We start from the raw sequence: 22,810 nt of genomic DNA, 5'->3' as shown, positions 1-22,810 counted from the left end.
TAGTTTCTAATTTATCCTTTTTGTGTTAGTATTTGCAAGAATAAACAGGTATATGTATTTTTGTATTTCCTCCTTTGTTACACAAAATGTAGCATACCATATATACCCTTTTTTGTACTTTGTTGTTGTTAATCTTCAGTCGGGGATATTTTTTCATTGAGTTTTAGATAGATTTGAAGTGGGGAGCAGAGAGAGAGAAACATCCATGTGAGAGACACATTGATTGGTTGCCTCCTGCATGACCCTGACAAGACCAGGGATTAAACTTGCAACCCAGGTACATGCCCTTTACTAGGAATCGAACCCATGACCCTCTGGTCCTCGGGCCGATGTTCCCATTGCTGAGTCATACTGGCCAGGGATGTATTTTGCTTTATGATTATTATTTTTACTTTATATTATATCCTTGAAATCATTCTATTTCTGGTCTATAGATACCGCTATTATTATTACTATTTTTTTAACAGTTATCTGTATGTATACCAGAGTTTATTCAGATAATGTCCCATGTTGATCATTAAGTAGAATCTAGTGTTTCACAAATTCAAACAGTGTTGCTATTAAAAATGTAGTGAATATTTATCTTTCTTTTAATTGGAAGTCTATCTTTAGAGTAAATTGCTAGAATTGGGATTGCTGGGTCATATATATTGTTTGTTAGACATGGCCAAAATCCTGTCTGTGGGCATTATACAAAATAGTGATATTCTTTCATTTAAAAAAAATATTTTTATTAGCTGCTATAATTATTTTTTCTTTTTTAATTTTTTTCCCCTTTATTGATTTTAATTTCTTTTTTTATCTTCACCCGAGGACATTTTTGCATTTATCTTCATATAGAGTTGGGGGGAGGGGAGAAACATTGATGTGAGAGAGACACACCGAGTGGTTGCCACCCACACAACCCCAACCAAGGCCAGGGTCAAACTGCAACCAAGGTATGTGCCCTTAGTGGGAACCGAACCCAGGACTCTCTGGTCTGCAGGCCGACACTCTAACCGCTGAGCCAAACTGGTCAGGGCTCCTTTATTGATTTTAGAGAGAGTGGGAGAGAGAGATTGAAACATCAGTGAGCGAGAACATCAATTGACCACCTCCTGCATGCCCCCCACTGGGGATCGGGCCCACAACCTGGGTATGTGTCCTAACCAGGAATCAAACCGGCACTTGGTGCATGGGTTGATGCTCAACCACTGAGCCACACCCACCGGACTAGCTTCTATTTTTCTTTAAAGAGAAAGTTCTCTTTATCTATTTGGTTACAAAGTAGTATAGGTTGTGTTGGAAGAGTAAAATAAGAAACTTGAGTCTCTATCCTTTTATTTACCAGTTTTCAAAATAATCGATTCACTAACATTCTTTAACAATGACCAGTTAATTGTTTTTCTAAAAGTATCATTATGAACTTGTAGATTTAAACATATTTAATGTGTTTTATGTCATTCCAGTTATTATTATTATTATTATTATTGTTAAGCCTCACTCAAGGATAATTTTTCCATTGATTTGTTTTTGTTTTAGAGAGAGTGGATAGGAGGGAGAGAGGATGTGGGAGACAGAGAGAGAGACAAACATCAATGTGAGAGAAATACATTGATTGCTTGCCTCCTGCACGTGCCCCGTCCAGGGCCAAAGATTGCCCTGCAAGTCAGGTACATGCCTTTGACCAGAAATCGAACCCAAGACCCTCAGTGTGTGGGCCAACACTCTAACAACCACACTGACCAGGGCACATTTGTAATTTTTATTGATGTACTAGTTGTTTCAGTTTTGACCAATGAGAACCTTTTTAAGTTGGCTCTTAAATTCTTTTTTTTTTTTTAAATCGATTTTAGAGAGAGAGGGATGGAGAAGGGGAGAGAGATAGAAACATCGATGACAGAGAACATTGACTGGCCACCTCCTGCATGTCCCCCACTGGGGATCGGGCCCACAACCTGGGCACACACCCCAATCGGGAATCGAACCGGCAACCAACCTTCTGGTGCATGGGTTGACGCTCAACCACTGAGCCACACCAGCCCAGCTTTTGATATGACCCTAGTAGTGTCTGATAGATTCCTTGCTCACAGATATGACAGATATTCTACATATCTATATTTCGCATATTCTACATTTTAGCTCCTGTTTTTTGGGTTTTTTTTTTTTTATTTGGTACATGCACCTAGCAGAAACTGAACCCAGGACTCTCTGGTCTGCGAGCCGACCACTGAGCCAAACCGGCCAGGGTAGCTCCAGACTTTGAATTCAGCCATTTTTGCTAGGTACTCCAGTTGTTTTTAATGGGAAATGATGTTTGGGATCACATTCTGGTCACTAGGAATGGTCTTTTCTACTGAGTAAACAGTCCCACCAAGAGGATTCTGATGAGTAAAATTATTCTGGTTAAATGTCGAGCATAAAGCCATGGTGATATGTAGCAAACGCTCTGAAAGGCTGTTCCTCTGTTTATTCATTCACCAAATAGTATCTACCATTTGTCAGGCATTTTTTGTATACTGGGGTGGACAAGAGTAGGTTAATAATACAATAATTAGTAAATAAATAATAATACAGCCCTGGCCGGTTTGGCTCAGCGGTTAGAGCGTCGGCCTGCGGTCCTGAGAGACCCGGGTTCGGTTCCCGCTAAGGGCACGTACCTCCGTTGCAGTTTGTCCCCGGCCCTGGTCGGTTGTGCGGGTGGCAGCCACTCGATGTGTCCCTTTCACATCGATGTTTCTCTCTCTCTCTGTTCCTCTCTCTCCCCCCCACTCTACCTGAACAAAAAATGGAAAAATGTCCTCGGGTGAGGATGAAAAAAAAAAATAAAAAATATGTTTAAAAAAAAATAATAATAATAATACAAAAATAAACTGTTTAATGTACTCACAACTGTAAACCTACTTTTGCTCACTCCTGTATGTTGGAGATAATAATAGTGTAACAAAATAGGCAAAAACTGCCTTCATAGGAGCTCATATTCTACTTAACCCAGAATTCTTGTAACTTCTGCTACTGATCTTGGCCAACACCTTACTTTTTGGGGCTTTCCTCATTTATAAGATTATAAAGTTGTATTAAATGGTCTGTAGTGTCTTCACTTGAAAAATTTAATAATTCTGTTTCTCGCTTCCATGCTTACTCATTATTTGTGGTATCCCTCCCTTCTCTTTCTATGTCCTCCTGCAGAAATGACAGAAGAAGAACAGTTTGCTCTGGCTCTCAAAATGAGTGAGCAAGAAGCTAGGGAAGTGAACAGCCAGGAGGAGGAAGAGGAGGAGCTATTGAGGAAAGCCATTGCAGAAAGCCTGAATGTAAATATGCTATGTTGAAAAAGTTTGTGAGGATTGATAAGCAATATTCTTTTACAGTGTTATGGTTGCATTAGAAACTAGCTGTAGTAGTTCATAGGGTTTTCAACTAATAAATGTTTCCCATAATTTTTAAAAATATGTTTTTCTTGATTTTTTATAAAGAGAGGAAGGGAGAGAGAGATTAAAACATCAGTGTGAGAGAGACATCGATTGGCTGCCTCCTGCACACCCCCTACTGGGGATCAAGCCCCCAAACCTGGGCATGTGCCCTGACCAGGAATCAAACTGGGACCTCTCAGTTCATGGGACTACGCTCAATTCACTGATCCACACCAGCTGGGCTTTCCCACAATTTTTAAAACCCATGTTGAATTCTTGATTGTCCTGATTTGAAGTGTTTGCTAATTCTGTATGAAAGAATTTTCTTCCACCTCACAGATTTTCAGTCCATGGCTTAAGAGAACCATAGTAGTTGGCAGCTTCTGAAAAGAATGACTTATTACCAAGAAACCAAAAGAGGCAAGATAAAGTACTTACCTCCCCTGTTTTGTGGAGAGAGTAAAGAGAATGAGAGCTAGTGGTGGGTTATGGAGAGAAGAATGGGTAGTTTAAAATTTTTTCAAATAATGTTAAATTATGATTTGAATATGTATAGTTGAAATTTTTATTTTTTATTTTAAATATGTTTTTTTCTGATTTTTTTAGAGAGAGAGGAAGAGAGAGGTAGAAACATTGATGTGAGAGAGAAACACTGATGGGTTGCCTCCTGCACGCCCCCTATTAGGAATCGAGCCCACAACCTGGACATGTGCCCTAACTGGAAATCGAACCAGGATCTCTCAGTCCATGAGATGACACTCAGTCCACTTAGCCACACTGGCCAGATCATTGAAATTATTTTAAATGTGAAGGATATTTGCCAGTGGCAGGTCCTGAGCCATTTATGCCACCTACTTCTCTATATTAAAAAAGGGTTTAAGTATAGTGATCTGGTACAATAGCACTTTGCACATGCTAAGCATTCAGTATACACTGTGGAATTCATTTGAATTGAGCGTCTACATTTTATTTTATTTTATTTGTTTTTTTATCCTCACCCGAGGACATTTTTGCATTTATCTTCAGATAGAGCAAGAGGGAGAGAGGAAGAGAGAGAAACATCGATGTGAGAGAGACACATCGAGTGGTTGCCCCCCACACGACCCCAACCGGGGCTGGGGACAAACTGCAACCGAGGTCCATGCCCTTAGCGGGAACCGAACCCAGGCCTCTCTGGTCCGCAGGCTGACGCTCTAACTGCTGAGCCAAACTGGCCAGGGCTTGAGCATCTACATTTTAAAGAGGAGAATCTTTTAGGGTCAATGGCCTTTCCTCTTTGTCCTTCCTGTGACCCTTCATGTATAGGTATTTTAATAATAAACCTGGTCTGGTGTGGAATCACTGTTTCAGAGTTGCCGGCCTTCTGATGCTTCTGCTACCAGATCTCGATCTCTGGCCTCTGGACCATCTTCACAGTCCCACCAAGAGAAAACCACCGACTCTGGGACCACTGAAGGCATGTCTCCCTCTTCTGACTCTTTGCACTCATCAAATATTACCATATCACAGGGATCTCATGCTGAGAGTAGATATACAGAAATTCCCCACATTTCTTTGGTGGTATTAAAGAGGTTAAATCAGAAAGTAGTTGAGATCTCACTAATATCCAGCATACTTTTATCTCCAAGGAAAAGCCAACATTTGGTAAACCCAAAGAAGAGCCTTTTTTTACCCACATTATGTAGTTCTTGGTAAGTGAGAACTTACCAAGCCCTATTAATAAAAAACAGTTTGTCCTTAGCCCTACTTTTTCTCAAATACCTACAGGCATATGGCAGCTGGTACCTCCATCACTGTTTAAAGGCTCACATATCAGTCAGGGAAACGAGGCTGAGGAAAGAGAGGAGCCTTGGGACCACACTGAAAACACTGAAGAGGAGCCGGTCTCTGGCAGCTCAGGAAGCTGGGACCAGTCAAGCCAGCCAGTGGTTGAGAATGAGAACGTTAAATGTTTTGACAGATGCACTGGCCACTTGGCTGAGCACACACAGTGTGGGAAGCCACAGGAAAGTACTGGAAGGGGATGTGATTTTCACGAAGCTGCCCAGGGTAGGGGGGACACATCTAGGCACTGTCTGCCTGCCTCAGCAGATGCCAAAGGTCTCCAGAACAGTGGAGGCACTGTGCATTACTTCTGGGGTATTCCATTTTGCCCAGCTGGAATAGACCCTAATCAGTATACCAAGGTCATTCTCTGCCAGTTGGAGGTTTATCAAAAGAGCCTGAAAATGGCTCAGAGGCAGCTCTTTAAGAAAAAAGGATTTGGAGAACCAGTGTTACCTAGACCTCCTTCTCTGATCCAGAATGAATGTGGCCAAGGAGATCAGCCTAGTGAAAAAAATGAAGGCATCTCAGAAGATATGGGAGATGAAGACAAAGAGGAGGAGAGGCAGGAATCTAGGGCATCTGTCTGGCATTCAGAAACCAAGGATTTCCAAGAAAACCCAATTAAAAGCTTGAAAGAGAAACTTTTATTGAAGGAAGAACCATCAACCAGTCATGGTCAGGTAAGAGTCAGTGATGCTGTGATTAAGGATGATTTATTCACGGGTTAAACAAAGATTTTAGCTATTCTTTTTGTGGTCTTTCCCCCCTTATTATTATTTTTTTTTTAATCTCCACCTGAGGATATTTTTCCATTTTTCTTCAGATAGAGTGGAAGGGAGGGAGAGAAGGAGAGAGACAGAAACATCAACATGAGAGGGACACATCGACTGGTTACCTCCCGTATGACCCCGACCAGGGTTGGGGACTAACCGCAACTGAGGTAAGGAATCGAACCTGCGACTCATTGGTTCACAGGCTAACGCTCTAACCACTGAGCAAAACCAGCCAGGGCTCCCCCCTTATTTTTATTTATTTATTTATTTTTTTTATTCTCACCCGAGGACATTTTTCCATTTTTTGCTCAGATAGAGCGGGAGGGAGAGAGAGGAAGAGAGAGAGAGAGAAACATCGATGTGAAGGGACACATCGAGTGGCTGCCACCGCACGACCAACCAGGGCCGGGGACAAACTGCAACCGAGGTACGTGCCCTTAGCGGGAACCGAACCTGGGTCTCTCTGTACTGCAGGCCGACGCTCCAACCGCTGAACCAAACCGGCCAGGGCCCCCCCTTATTTTTAATGAAACACATGCCCACTATGGAAAACTAGGAAAAGACAAAAGAGTGTAAAGAAGAAAAAATTGCCCATAACTTGAGCACCTAGGGAAGCAATCATTACTTCTGTGCATATAAAAATAATTATTCTGTTAAATTTTTCAAAAAAAAATGAAAACTCTTCTGTATAAGCTCTGTTTCTTTTCCCCACTTAATAGTTTATCTTAGATCTTTTCCTATTTATTACCTGTCCTTGAAAACATTCTATCATGTGAATGTACCATAATTTATTTTTGTGTTTTAAAATTTATATTATTTCTAAAAAGTTAGTTTTTTGAATGGGTAACAATTTTCACATGACTCAAAATGAAAAAAGATATAAATAAAACATCTTCCTTCTGTCCCCATCCCCAGCCAACCAGTTTCCGTCCATGGAGTCAACCTTTATGATTAATTTTCTAGTGTGTCTTTTCAGGATATTTTATAGTACAATCAACATCTTTTACACAGATCTTAACATACTCTACACATTATTCTGCATAATACTATTTTCATTTAATGTGTTTGTGAGATCATTCCATAAAAGTACGTAAAGAGTGTCTCTCTTTTTGGGGGGATGTGTAGTATTCCATGTATAGATGAGTTTTATTTTATTCAGTGCTTCTATTGGTGGACATTTAAGTTGTTTCTAGTATTTTACTATATTACAAACACTACTGCAGTGATTACTGTTGTACAGAAGGTGTTTTGTTCACATGGGAGATGTTTGTAGAATACTTTGTTATAGATGTAATTGGTGGATCAGAATATCATAAGTGCAGCTAACAAAACTGCACTTACAATTTTGTTAGCTGTTGTCAAATTGCCTATTGATAGAGGTTGTATAAATTTATACTCACTGCAATGTATGAGTACAGTCTTCCTCATACTCATACCAATACGGTATTATTGGACCTCTTGATCTTTGTTAATCTGAGAGATGAAAAATATTATTTCAGTGCTCAATACAGTCTTAGTTTGCATTTTTTCTTATTATGTGTGTAGTTAAGACTCATTTGTATTTCTTTTTCTGTGTTTAGATTTTACAGGCATTTTTCTTCTTGACAGTCTTTTTCTTAGTGGTTTGTAGGCATTCTTTTTTTGTTAATTCTCACCAGAGAATATTTTTCTATTGATTTTTAGATGAAGTGGAAGGGAGGAGGGGAGAGAGAGAGAGAGAGAGAGAGAGAGAGAGAGAGAGAGAGAGAGAGAGAGAAAGAGAAACATCAATTGGTTGCCTTCCACACACCCTGATGGTGCCCTTGACTGGGAATTGAACCCTCGACCCTTCAGTCTGCAGGTCAGTGCTGTAACTGCTGAGCCAAACGGGCCAGGGCTTGTAGGCATTCTGCATGTATTAGGGGAAGTGGTCCTTTGTGATACTAAGTACAGTTAGTTTTCCAGTTTATTTTTTCCTCCACTTATTGGTTTGTTTCCAATTTTGCTTGTGGTAATTTCCTATAATTTACTGAAAACAGTCCCTTGAGGATATTTAGGTTGCCTTTTTAGTTTTACCAGACATTTATAGACTATATTGCATATGAAAGCTTATATTTATTTTTTCTGTGAATATTATAAAAGCAATTATATAATTTAAAACTCTTTATAAACTATAAATAGAAAGAGTATTCTGTTTTATAACTATCCTGTTTTTTGTTGCTATTTCTGTTCTTGGTTTTGTTTTGCTGCTGTTCTATTTGTTTTGCCTCTTATGATAAGGGTTCAAGAAATGGTAGCTATAAAAAATTTCATAGCATAGTGTACAGGGTATGGATTTGAAGTTTGAATTTTTAAAAAAAACATTGTTTTTCCTTTATTGATTTTACAGAGAGAGGAAATGAGAGGGAGAGAGAGAGATAGAAAATTGATGAGAGAGAACATCAATTGACTACCTCCTGCATGCCCTCCACTGGGAATCAGGCCCACAACCTGGGCATGTGTCCTGACTGGGAATCGAACCGTCAACCTCTTGGTGCATAGGTCAGTGCTCAACCACTGAGCCACACCAGCCAGACTGACTTTTTTTGTTTTCCGAATTGTGTGCCTTTGAGCAAACCATTTAACCCTCTGAATATCAGTTTTTTATATCTGTAACATGGGAATAGCAAGTCAGTAGTTTTAATGATTGAAATGAAGTGTGTAAAATGCCTATTATAATGCTTAGGATGTTCAGTAGATGGCAGCTCTCTCTAAGGGACCACAAGGTCATTCATTGAGAGTACCTATGGGAATCGTTCTTCCCTAGCATCCTCTTTATCCACATTATGGAAAGATTGCTGTTATGTGAAGAGAAAGCATTTTTCTTAACAGTACTTGTAGTGACTTGCCTCTTTTCCAAATGAAAGGTTATGCTTATGATAACATGTTTTGTTTCTTAGTTTTTTGCAATTTAGAGATGCTTCCCCTTAGAATAAACTAACTCGACCATGATTTATTGTAATTCAAGGTTCTAGAGTTCTAGAGCATAGACTTGTCAAGTTGAGGTTTGAAAGCAGTGCCTTTGGAATAGAGTGGATGTGGTCAGACCATAGAGGCTGACCTTATTAGACTGAAGTTCTTTTACTTCATGAACAGGCCACAAAATACTACAAATAGTATTAATTGGTACTATTTGGCTATACAAATTAAATCAAACTATTTTAATTAAAAAGAAGACTTTATCATAAGGAAATGTAGTACCTCATAAATTCTAAAAATATGATGGTAACCAAGCCTTGAGAAGATATTGAATCTAGAAAATCATCTGTAATTATTCTGTATCTCAATGCTATATTGTATCTACTTCATTTTCCCTTCTACAGATTGTTTTCCTTTCTCTGTTTCACATGGTAGGTAGGTGGAAAACACTGATCCTATAGCTCTCAAACTTAATTACAAATTACAGGAGATTTACTTTCTCCCAGCTCAATTTCAGATTTCTAGGAAGGAATTTAGGGCCCATTTGAGGTTAATAACCCTCACCAGAAGAGTTGGCTGGGGCCTGAAGTGGGTATGTGTCAAATTGTAGAAATAGCTGTGACATTATAATGCAGTGGTTGGGTTGAGAGGCAGTACTTAATAAAAGGAGACCAGGCAGACAGTCTAGTGAGTATTTACTGTAGTCTCTAACATTAATTTTAGAAACCACTTAGAACTACTGAAAAATGTTCAAAATTTTAAGAATAAAGTTGAAAGCATCCATAATTCTATGTAGTGATATATTCCTTCTTTTTTTCTTTTTAAAATGTTTTTGTTGATATATATATATATATTTTTTTAATATATAGAGAGAGGAACATCGATGTGAAAGAGAAACATTGATCAGCTCCCTCCTGCATGCCTCCTACTGGGGATTAAGCCCCAAATCCAGGCATGTTTCCTGATCAAGAATCTGACTAGGACCTCTCAGTCCATGGGATGCTGCCCAATTCACTGAGCCACACCAACCGGGCATCCTTCTTTTTAAAATTTTTGTATGGTTTAGATAATACTTTTGTATTTTAAAGTTAACATATAAACATTTTCTTAGATGTTAAAATTATAGATTTCGTGTTTTTTTTTTTTAAATCCTCACTCAATATTTTTTCATTTATCTTTAGATAGAGTGGGGGGCGGAGAGAGAGAATAATGTGAGAGACACATCGACTGGTTGCCTCTCACAGGACCCTGACTAGGGCCGGGGATTAAACCACAACTGAGGTATGTGCCCTTGACTGGAATTGACCCACAGGCCGGCGCGGTAACCACTGAGTCAAACTGACCAGGGCTAGATTTCATTTTTTTTTTTTTAATCTTGTCCCGAGGATATTTTTCTATTTATCTTCACATAGAGTGGAAAGGAGAGAAAGGGAGAGATAGGGAGAGAGTTGGAGGGAGAGAGAAACAACGTGAGAGGGACATATCAACTGGTTGCCTTCCGTATGACCCTGACCAGGGCTAGGGACCACCTGCAACCAAGGTATGTGCCCATGGCCAGAACTGAACCAGCGACTCATTGGTCTGTGGGCCAACACTGTACTGCTGAGCCAAATTGGCCATTTCATTTTTAATGACTATCTAATATTTTGGCTTATGAATTTTCCATAATATTTCAACTATTTTACTATTGCTGGGTATTTTTGTTGCAATAAACATCTTTCTAAATAAAAATTTTCTTTCTTTTTGTCCTCACCCGAGGACATTTTTGCATTTTTATTCAGATAGAGTGGGAGGGAGAGAGAAAGAAAGAAAAACATCGATGTTGTTGCCACCCGCACGACCCAATCAGGGCCGGGGACAAACTGCAACTGAGGTACGTGCCCCCAGTGGGAACCGAACCCGGATCTCTGGACCACAGGCCGACGCTCCAACTGCTGAGCCAAACCGGCCAGGGCTAAATAAAAATTTTCTTTACTTAAAATTAGTGTCCTTAGGGATAGGGAACCAGGAAAATGCTGGGTTAAAGAGTTATGAACATAAAAAAAGATCTGTTGTTTATTGCCAGATTGCTTTTCAGAAAGGTTGCTTAAATTTGTGCACCTTCCTTCCAGCAATATATCAGAATACCTACTTCACTGCAGCCTTGCCAATATAGAATAGTATCTTTAAAAAACAAACAGCAATAAATTTACTAATTGTATAGGCAAATAATGAAAATATTATGATTGTAATTTCACCTCCTGTTTTGGTGTTTTGCTTTTAGGAACTGTGGGTAGAAAGAATGTATGTTTTTGTTAAATATTTTCTGTTGATTTTGGTTTTGCTGGGGTTACTCACATTTGAGACTACTTGGTTGATAGAGATAGCAAGACAGTCCCCGAATCAGGGACTCAGAAAAACATTCACCCTGGGACAGATTGCTTAGTATATATGAACTAAAGTTTATAAAAGCCTTACAGTCTGATGATAATGGGTTTCTGGCATCACTGAGATAATAGGGAAATTGTTAGTGAAGATAGATGGAGAGGTTATCTTGATGACCGTATGGCAGGGAGGTAGAGGGTGGTATATTTATGTGATCACTATTTTTCAGTGTATGATCTTTAATTTTTCAGTTCAGATACTGGAATTAGTTTCCCAGAAATGATAAAATTATATGGGGGTGTGAGAACTAACTTTGACTAACCAAACTTCAAGCTGACATTAGCACCATATGATAGTTTGTTCATTTATTATGGAAGAGAGACGTTTTTAGTGACTAGAATACTCAGGTCCATCATCTACTGTATCTCCTTCTAGGATGAGGTATATAGAAAGCTGAAATAGTAATCAGAAAATGGAAATTTTAAGGGATGATTCAATTAGTCTATGGAAAGACTTGATAAGCTACCAGTACCTGATAACAGAAGACATTTCTATGGTGACCAGATGATATGTCTGTTCACTTTCACTTCCCATGGTGTTGAAAACACTTCTTGATTCTGGATCTTAGAATTTTCTTTTTTAGATTTTTTTTTTTTTTTTTTGTAAGCTATCCTCTTCCCATTATCATATTTCTTCCAGCAGAGTACTATGTCTTGATTAGGCCACAGTTTCCTTTGTTAAAGTTAAATCACTATCATGCTTCCCTGTCCACCTTGATTAAATTTCAATATTTGAGTCAAATTTTGTTTGCTTGTTTTATTGTGTTATTTTCATATTCTGAAAGAACCTCACTTTACCTCTGTCTTCAGATTACTGCTATTGAGGTATAAGATTAGAAATTAAAAATGATTTATTAAAATGAAGACATTCTTGGGATATGTTGGAATGATTGGGAAGAAGATCATTTGAGTAAACAACAGCAGTGGTTAGAGCATGGATTTTGGAGTTAGTTAAGTCCCAGTTCCATTTTTGACCAAGTCTCTGTGATTTTCAGCAAAATATTTAACCTGTCAAAATTTCACTTTCCTCATTTCTAAAATAATTTAATCATTTCCTCAAAAGTTTCTTATGAGGGTTAAAGAAGATAATGCATGTAAGTGATTATTACAGGACTGGCATATAATAGGCGCACAATAATCTTTTTCCAAAACTTACTCTGGGAAAGGTAGAAATGCTTTAGCCTAAGGTAGAAATGGAGATATCGTATAACTTCTTAGTGCCTTTATTGCTTCTGAAGCCCAAGGCTTAGTCAACAAATCATTCTAAGAAGGTAAAATTCTATTAAATGACACTAGGTGTCAGTATATACCTTTTTCTTTTGAGATTTCAGGAATAAAACAGTTGTTTGTCACTACTGAGTTCAAACAAAAAGTGAAGTATTTATTGCAGTTATATTTTAGTGCTTCTGACAGTTTTTTTCAACTCTTTCTTTTTTAAAAAATCCTCACTCGAGGATATTTTTCTATTTATCTTCAGACAGAGTTGGGGTGGGTGGGGGAGAAAAACATCGACATGAGAGGGACACATTGGTAGCCTCCTGCACGACCCTGGTGACCCCAACCAGGGCCGGGATGAACTGCAACTGAGGTACGTGCCCTTGACCAGAATCGAACCCGTGACTCATCGGTCCGAAGGCCGAAGCTCTAACCACTGAAAAAACTGGCCAGGGCCGACCCTTATTTTTCATAATAGCTACATTGCTAATTGTTGTACAGCTTTATCTTCCCTTTGATTGAAGGGATTCCTGTTTTTCAGTATGTTTCATACCTGAGTAGTAGAGAGATGCCTAACTCGTTTAGGTTATTTATACCCTGCTGGGAGATCCTCTAAACTTCAGCCAATAGCTTTACATCTATTGGAAGAAGCTTTACAGTCCAGGGATACTTCCTGAGAAGTCCATCTAAGTCAGCAGTAGCTTTTTCTATGCTCTTTTGCACCTACACTTAATGAGTTGACATTTAGTTCTACCATTAATCAAAGAAAATATTTTTTAAAAATCCGGTCTCTTTTTTGTTAATTTCTTAAAAGATATCCCTGTAACCAGATACCAAAACCACAGAGGCAAATTTCTAGTAAAAGGAATCTTTATAACTTTCCTTTTAGGATATTCTAGGTTATGACTCTGTTGTCCCCAGAGAGACGTCTTTCATGGATTGCAGTGTTTTTCCCAACGCAGTATTTCCACTGAAAACTGGACTTTTCTCTCTATCTCCTCCTCCCAGAACAAAAGCTTTATAACTGCTTTTCTGAAATCATAGTTCATTTGACTCACCAATTAATGTTTATGTCTTGCATTTACAAAGTACATCTCATACCATGTTTACTTCTCACAACACTCTGTGAGGCAATTGTTAATACTCATTTTAAGATAAGGAAACAGATTCAGATGTGACTTACCCAAAATTACAAAATTAACAGGTGATTTACCCATGATTTAAATCTCAGTCTTGTCTCCACAGGATATGCTCTTTTCACTGAAACTTACTGACAATGTAAAATGTACTCTCATTGCTAACTGCTGAGTGGTAATGTTGAACAATTACTTTTTTTTAAAAAAAAAGGAAGAGAAAGTAGTTCATCTGTACCTGTATATTTAGTATGTTACATGTTTCTTTGCAGTCTTTTCAAGGGCTATTTGCTGAGAAAACTTCTGAAGAAGGAAACTCTGTACCTGCCTCACAAAGGTAAAATTGTATGTTATGGGTCTGAATTCTCTGATGGCGCCAGAATAAGAGATGAACTCCATGAGTGAGACTTGGGGGACAGCTTGTCAGGGGTCTTTTAGCTCTTTTATAAGTACAGACTGGGAGAAATCATTGTCTCCTATATGCATCTCACAGAAGCCTGGAGTATTTGGGTGGAAGAAATCTTGGGGGTTTTTGTGGTTGGTTTCTTGTCCAATCCAGCCATCTAGTACAAATCCCATTTACATTGTTTCTGAAAAGTGATTATATCCTGCTACTCTACTAGCTATGCTAGCTTCCTAAGCCAATGTGCAGGCTCTTAATTGATTTCTTTACATTTCTTCTAGTCCTCCAGTCCCCTTTGTTTCCTCTGCGTATGCTTGTTTTTTTCTGCATATCTAAATCATATACGTCTTTCAAGTTTATTCTTAAGACTTATCTCCTCTTTGAAGTCTTCATATTATTCAGGCCACACAGAACCTGTATCATTCTCACTCCCTATCTTATGCCACTTTTTATCCAGTTGTATCTCATCTTTCACTTAAATGGTAGTATTTGTATTACCTCCTTAATTATTCTTGCTGATTAATATTTGGAGTTACTTTCTTAGGTCTTCTCACTTTAATATATAGTAGTTGATTGGTTATAAACTGTACTATTAACTGGATCAAGCTTCCAATTACTTTTCCTTTTATCTGGTAGTTGACCTTGGGGATTACTCCATCTTTCATATGGAAGTTGAAGCCCAAATGCCATTTGCTGTAATTTAGTCAGTGTTCTTAGGTTTTTGGTTAATAGTACTAGGTATATTTTTCTTGAGCTGAAGAATATGGCTTTGGTTTGATTCACTTGCTGTTAAGAGAGTTTTGGAAGTGGTTTTAACTGTAGTAGGCCTTCTGCTTCCTGTAGGCCTCTTTGCTTTGTTGTAGTAAGCCTTGTGCAGAGCAGATGTAGGTTTTAATAAATGATTATATGCTCTGTCACCAGGAGAGAACTGGAACTGCAGGCAGTGTGGTTTTCCTAAAATTGATTAGCCCATTTTATAAATATCAGCAAATTGTTTTGTGATGGATCCTTTGACTAGACCCTAAGGTTATGTGTAGAGTAAACTGTCTAGTTTGGGTTTATAACAAATGCTATGAAATGTTTTATTTAGAGAGAGAAATCACTTGTGGTTTCCTATCAGGATTTAGTTATTTATCACAAGTCAGTGATGGTTATTTTCTCTGTGGTTCTTGGTTGATGTGAGGATTTATGTTCTTTTGTATACTTGATCAAACTAATTGTAAAGCTCTATGAAGCATAAGGGGGCTAGCTCACATGCTCAGATCTTTCAGCCATGTGTTCCTGTGTCAGCAAGAGATTGCACTCCATGAACAGGCAGGGTAAACTAGAATTTTTTTTTTTAAATTCTCATCCGAGGACATTTTTGTATTTATCAGATAGAGCGGAAGAAAGCGAGGGGAATGGGGCGGGGGGCATCAGTGTGAGAGAGATACAGTGGCTGGTTGCCACCCACATGACCCCAACTGGGGCGGGGACAAGCTGCATCTGAGGTACATGCCCTTAGTGGGAACTAAACCCAGGACTCTCTGGTCTGCAGGCTGATGCTCTAACCGCTGAGCCAAACCGGCCAGGGCTAAACCAGAATTTTTGTTCTCTGCAAAGCCACATCTTGAGATAAAGAGGATATTTAACTGCAAGGTGCAGGAAAAGCTAGTGTACTGTCAGGAAAATCTTCATTTTTTCTCTTATGAGCTTACAAATCTCTAGCCTTCAGAAGGCTGAGATGGAGGCTCTGAAACACCTTTGACATCCTTATATTGGAATGGAGTTTTTGTCTTCTGTGATATTCATAGATAGTCCTTACTCTTCAACCTTCCTTTGTGAAGACTCCAAAAGGAGGTTCTTTTCATTCACAAATTTCACTGGAACCAAAGTTGTAAGCATGTTTATTTTCCCTATTTCTGGCTTGGAGTTTTCACTACTGATTCCTTGCTTCCTTGTTGTGCTTTTTTGGTATTGGACAGCAGGTATCAGATTACTTGTGGCTTTGTGAATGACTCACTATTGCTTTAGGTGCTATGTTCTGATTTATTTTACTGGCAGTTCACTTGCAGTTTGGTTCTTTTTCAGCATTGCTGCTTTGACCAGTCAGAGAAGCTTAGTCCTTATGCCAGAGAGTTCTACAGAGGAAATCATTGTGTGTCCTGGTAAGCACCCTACCGTGATTTTACTGGATTTCTGATCCTTAGCTATCTTATGCCTATAATTTGTCTGGCTTTTCCATTCCATTCCCAGAGGTTTATGTGTGATTGATGTTTGTGTGTATCACCATACATATACATATGTATATACCATACATATTCATACACATACTTTTTTTAATGGACATTGGCTCTGATTCTCAACCTATTCTCAGAGATATTTGAGTTTTGAAATTAACATGGCTTGTTTGTCTTATCTGCTGACCAACCTCATCAGAGATCGCAGCAAAGCGTCAGGAATAACACTTAATTGTTAAGTGTTATTCAGAGCCAAGAGGACTTTATGTTTTGGTTTATGGATTCTCCAAGTTGGGCTGTCCTTAAATCTGCCTGTCATTGAGCAGATTTTCTCAGAGGCTTTTACTAGTTTTTATATTGCCACTCACAAGATATTATTGCATAGGGAGTCAAGAAATTGAATTGTGTGCATAGTTCTGTCATTGACTTATATTTTAATCTCAGACAAGATACTTACCTGGTTAAGTTCTGTACTTTGACTTTTGTTAATTGTAGGGATGAAAAGACATGTGTACATTGCTTTAGATATAAGAGCTATTCATTCAAAGATGCATATGTGTAGATTTTGATATAAAAATAATTTTAGATGAACTAAGGTACCCACAGTCTAAGAGAACTATTGGGTTGAATCATTCTGTACTATGAAGAATTATTTTGTGATATAAACCACTATTTTCTAAGCAATTTGTTTTAGCTTGTTTTTTTTTGTTTTTGCTTTTTTTATTTATCAGTAACCTTATTCATATGAGATTGCCTATTAATCATTATTCCCTATTAATGTTTAAACACTTGGGCAGCAAGTGTACAAATATCATAAATCATATCTAGTTTTCCCCTAGGTCTTATATAACCAACCTGTCAGGGTCAGAAAGACTAGTATAAACCAAGTTTGAGTTTTGTGAAAAAAAAATTAAAAGAAATCAAAATAAGAAAAATGTTAAGTCCTGTAAATATTTTAAAATCTGTGGCAGCATATCATTAAGGTTTTTCTTTACTCATTTTAAAGTTTAACTATGTTGGATTTTATTGAAAATGGTTTCTTAATTTATATGAAATGTATTAGGATTACTGCCTACTAAGAAACCCCACTATCAAGAGCTCCTATTTTGTCAGGAGCACTCAGGAATGCTGTGCTATCTTTGTGAAAAGAAAATTTAACACTCCCTCCTCCCCCCCCAGTTTGGGACTTGTCTAGGACTTCTGAAGACTTAATGCCATTCTGCTCAGTGTCACTCAGTCTGTCTGTTTAGGATGATGCCATGTGACATCACCCTGGGATCTCTTAGGAGGAATAATTAATAACAGAGGAAAAAGCAAGTCCTTTATGACTGAGGTTAGATAAGTTTTAGATCATGACTTATCACTAGCTTGCTTATTAAGTCCAACTGTTTGCTGACGCAACCACTTCTAAATGAGATCACAAAAAGGTTTTTATAACCTGTTCTTTTTGTTAAGAAAGTATAACTCCTTCATGGAGCTGGACTCCTAAGTCTCTAAATATGTAATTCTTTTAAATATATAATTAAAAGCTGTGCATTTAAATTGTCTCAAAACTTGTTCTAAATGGATGAAACACAGATTAGGTGTGGTAGTCTATCTTACCTATTTCATTTTATAAATTTCTGATAGTTCTGATATTCAAAATTATAATAACATTCTTTTAGAGTTATTTACTTTGTTGAAGAAGCAGGATTATAGCTTTATGTCCACATTGTGCATGACACTAGCATTGTTTATTTCTAAGAAGCTAATGCCCTCTTAAGTTGTCTTTACAGTTGAACATTTCAGCCATTTACAGAAAGCTTAAAGACTGTAGTGCAGGTAGTGAGCAGCTATTATTTTGTGATAGGCTGAATGTCTCTTTTGGTAATATCTCTCAGGAAAACTTGACAAAATTTTGAAGTTTATGTACTGTAATCCTTTTTCCAACAAGGTGGTAAAATTTTGTGTATGCGTGTGTGTGTGTGTGTGTGTGTGTGTGTGTATATATATATATATATATCTCCAATTTTCAAAAAAATATATTAAAATATTTTCAACACTAGAAATGTATTTAATTCTTCTTTGATGATTGAGAAGATACCTCAGTATCTTGCAGGTAGTTTATTTGCCCAACATTGGTGATTCACTGTATTTGAGAAGCACAGAAGTACCACTTAGATGTACAGTGTGTACAGTGTAGATAACAGAATTTACTGGACTTGTGTTCTGAGATAAATTCCTTTTCCAGATTTATTTCCTGTCTTTGAAATATACTTATTGTTCTTTTGTTATATTAAGAGGGGTCTATACCAGAGGTTGGCAAACTTTTTCTAGAAAAGACTAGATAGTAAATATTTTGGCTTTGTGGGCCATACTGTTTCTGTTGAAACTACTCAACTCTGCCATTTTATCACAAAAGCAACCATCCACAATACAAAGAAGAATGAGCATGGCTGTGTTCCAATAAATATTTATTAACAAAAACATGCAGCTGTCTGGATTTGGCCCATGAACTATATATAGTATGCTGACCCCTGAATTGTGACACTTTGAGGGACCTCATCTTTCATCTCCATATTTCTAGTAGTCTGTACAGTGCCTGGAACTTATTGTTGAATAAATATTTGTTGAATTAGTGTTGAATGAATAGATGCTGTTTAAAGAATATATTAAAGGCATATAGTATCTTTGTTGAGAATGTGTTTTCTGTTTCTGCTTCTACATTTTTGTCATCTTTAATCATCCCTTTTACATCAGAACTAACATTAGCAGATTTTTGTTTTCTGTCAAAATAAATATACTTTAAAAGCACAACTATGCTGGAAAGAGGCCAAGTGGATTAACTGATGAATGGATAAACAAACTGAAATATCCATACAGTGGAATGCTATACTAAATGAAAGAAGTCAGACACACAAGACAACACACTATATGACATTCTAGAAAAAGCATAACTATAGCAACATAAAGTAGACTGGTCATTGCAAGAAGTATTTGGGAGGGGATTGAGTACAAAGAGGTATACTTTTGGGGTCTAGAAAGGTTTTATATCTTGATTGTGGTCATAATTACGTGGTATAACTGATACATGTATAAATTGTATATATTTGTCAAAACTCATCAAATTATATATAGTAAACCATTGATTTTGCAGACCTCAATTTAATGGACTTCGAATTTCACAAACAAAATTTCTAGTCCGTATGTCATATGTGAAAAAGAAGACCCTGTTAATTTAAAATATTTTTGTTGTTGTTTATCCTCACTCGAGGACATTTTTCCATTTTTTGATCAGCTAGAGTGGGAAGGAGAGAGAGGAAGAGCGCGAGAGAGAAACATCGACGTGAAAGGGACACATCGAATGGCTGCCACCCACACGACCAACCAGGGCCAGGGACAAACTGCAACCTAGTACGCGCCCTTAGCGGGAATCGAACCTGGGTCTCTCTGGACTGCAGGCTGACACTGTAACTGCTGAGCCAAACTGGCCAGGGCTAAAATGTTTTTAACTAAGATTTCCTTATAAGTAAATTTACAGTTTTTTTTGTTTGTTATTAATTCATTGTTATTTTTAACAAATTTTAGCAAATAGGCCATAGGTTAGAAAAAACAGTAGTAATTTTGCCAACATAAATAAATATTTTATATCTACAATTTTAGTTTACATATTTAAATCCAAGAGTCACTGCTCATAAAGAATGTTTGGTGAATAATTATGATGTGATCACACCCCATCTTATGTGGTTATTGGTTCTGTCGTTCATGGCGTGGCTTTCTGTAGCAGTTTTTTTTTTTTTTTTAACTTTATTTTTTAAAATTTCTCACCTGAGGATACTTTTTAAAAATTTATCATCAGATAGAGTAGGAGGGAGGGAGAGAGACAGAGAGAAACATCAATGTGATAGAGCCAAATTGACTGGTTACCTCCTGCATAACCCGACCAGGGCCTGGGATGAACTGCAACCGAGGTTACGTGCCCTTGACCAGAATTGAAGTGGGCCAACGCTCTGCTGAGCCAAACCAGCCAGGGCTATAGCAGTTTTAATGTGGGCCTCTGGTGTTCTGACGTACACTCAGCCATGCCCCAGCCATGCCCCAGCCATGTGCATTTGTTTAGTCATGGTGACTGGTGAATGCATGCATTTACTATACCTATTCAGTATAAATTTAAAATTACAGTAATGCATATAGAACACATATGTACAGTAATACATATTTTCTGTAAAATTAAACTTTTCATACATACTTAATTTTAATTACACAAATATGTCTACATAAGTAAAAATAGGTAAACTAACTAGTTGATTTTTTAACATATGCATTTAGGAAACCTGCTTTATTATATAATGGACTTTAGGCTTTAACGGACCCCCCACACACACACACTTGAATTAGTCCGTTATATCTAGGTTTAATGGACGGAAACTTGGTGGATTCTGTTGTATGTAAAGTATGCCTTAGTAAAGCTTTAAGAAAAAAAAAGCAAGCAAACTGGATCTATATGGCTACCGATGTTTTATCATACCTTAAGCTTTAGGGGAAATAGGTGTTTGTTTTTTTTAACTGTGAAAATTAATGAGACTTATGTATTTTCAATTGCAGAGACACAGCTAAGTTTCCCTGAAAGTTTTGACCTTGAAAAAGAAGTCTTTCCAGGTAGCAGAGAGACCCTGGATGAAGTAAGAATAATAATGACAGATAAGGAGGTGAGTATTCTCTCTAATTCAGCGGTTCTCAACCTGTGGGTCGCAACCCCTTTGGGAGTCAAACGACCCTTTCACAAGGGTTGCCTAAGACCATTGGAAAACAATGGCGATTCATAACAGTACCAAAATTACAGTTATGAAATAACAACAAAAATAATTTTATGGTTGGGGGTCACCATAACATGAGGAACTGTATTAAGGGGTCTTGGCATTAGGAAGGTTGAGAACCACTGCTCTCATTTTTCTCAGTGTTTTCTTTCTATCTGATGCTGCATTGACCTTTGGCTGGAAAGATGTAGGTGATGGGGTTGTAGCTTTTGGGACACTTATTTCAGAGGAGAAATTCCTTTTTTTTTTTAAATTCTCACCTGAGGACATGTTTTTGCATTTATCTTTAGACAAAGCAGGAGGGAGAGAGGGGGAAGAGAGAGAGAGAAACATTGATGTGAGAGAGACACATCAACTGGTTGCCACCCACACAGCCTCAACCGGGGCCCGGGGACAAACTGCAACTGAGGTACATGCCGTTAGCGGAAACCGAACCCAGGACTCTCTGGTCTGTGGGCCAACGCTCTAACCGCTGAGCCAAACTGGCCAGGGGGAGAGGAGGAGTTCTTATAGTTAAGATCAGTTCAGCATTGTTTCTGAAAAATAACAGTAGTTACCATTTCTTGTGTACTTTAACATGCTTTATTATTTCTATTACAGAGAGGGAAATGGAGGCTTGGGATATTTAAGGAATTTGTTCAAATTCAAACTGCTAATAATGGTAGAACTAGAATTTGAATACAGATTTGTCTCTAAAATCTGGTGTATTTTCCATTATATACTGATAAGTAACAGAGATGAACAGTCTTGGAAATAGTCACTATGTATACATTATGAGGTAACTAACTTTCTGCCCTAATTTCTAGATGTGATCAGAAATGCAAAGTCCAAATAGCAATGTGATAAAATAAGCAAATCTCTTCTTGCAGTAGTATTACCGTTTCTAATTGCACATATCTGGCATTAACTATACACCCAATTAATACAAATTCATACTTTTTCTTTTTTAATCCTCTCTCGAGGATACTTCTCCATTTATCTTCAGATAGAGTGTGAGGGAGAGAAACATTGATGTGAGAGAGACACATTGATTGGTTGCCTCCTGTATGATCACGACCAAGGCCGGGGACTGAACATCAACTGAGGTGCATGCCTTTGACCAGAATCGAGCCCATGACTCTTTGGTCTAAGGGCTGATGCTCTAACCACCGAGCCAAATTGGCCAGGGCTTCATACTTCTTTTTTTAAAAATTTAAAATAATTTTTTTACTTTTCTTTTTTTTTTTTATCCTCACCCGAGGATATTTTTCCATTTTTTGTACAGATAGAGTGGGAGGGAGAGAGAGGAAGGGAGAGAGAGAGAGAAACATCGACGTGAAGGGACACATCGAGTGGCTGCCACCCGCACGACCAACCAGGGCCGGGGACAAACTGCAACCAAGGTACGTGCCCTTAGCGGGAACTGAACCCGGGTCTCTCCAGACCGCAGGCCGACGCTCTAACCACTGAGCCAAACTGGCCAGGCAATTTTTTTTACTTTCCAATTACAGTTGACATACAATATAATATTGGTTTCAGATGTATACCCCAGTGATTAGACATTATCTAATTTACTAAATGATCATCCTGATAAGTCTTTTACTCATTTGACACCATGCATTAGAATATTATCGACTGTATTTTCTGTGCTGTACTTTATATCCCCATGACTATTCTGTAACAAGCAATTTATACTTCTTAATCCCTTTACAT

The 22,810-nt window shown here is 37.9% G+C and overlaps 1 protein-coding gene across 12 annotated transcripts in view; it reads left to right on the top strand.

Annotated features, from left to right (window-relative positions):
- The window catches only part of UIMC1 (ubiquitin interaction motif containing 1), a 175,207-nt gene that overhangs the window by 86,925 nt on the left and 65,472 nt on the right, over window positions 1-22,810 (top strand). For 10 of the 12 annotated variants that reach the window (XM_036281865.1, XM_036281860.1, XM_036281867.1 and 7 more), the window contains 6 exons: window positions 3,169-3,293; window positions 4,743-4,848; window positions 5,160-5,899; window positions 13,973-14,037; window positions 16,174-16,250; window positions 20,907-21,010. In XM_036281865.1, coding sequence (XP_036137758.1) covers window positions 3,169-3,293; window positions 4,743-4,848; window positions 5,160-5,899; window positions 13,973-14,037; window positions 16,174-16,250; window positions 20,907-21,010 — 1,217 coding nt within the window. The remainder of the gene's footprint in view (window positions 1-3,168; window positions 3,294-4,742; window positions 4,849-5,159; window positions 5,900-13,972; window positions 14,038-16,173; window positions 16,251-20,906; window positions 21,011-22,810) is intronic. The other 2 variants (XM_036281870.1, XM_036281871.1) reach the window with 2 other exon arrangements.

The sequence above is a fragment of the Molossus molossus genome, unplaced genomic scaffold (genome assembly GCF_014108415.1).
Source record: "Molossus molossus isolate mMolMol1 unplaced genomic scaffold, mMolMol1.p scaffold_m16_p_4, whole genome shotgun sequence".
Taxonomy (NCBI): domain Eukaryota; kingdom Metazoa; phylum Chordata; class Mammalia; order Chiroptera; family Molossidae; genus Molossus; species Molossus molossus.
Note: the sequence above shows the minus strand (reverse complement) of the source record. Positions and strands in the feature narration are given on the sequence as shown.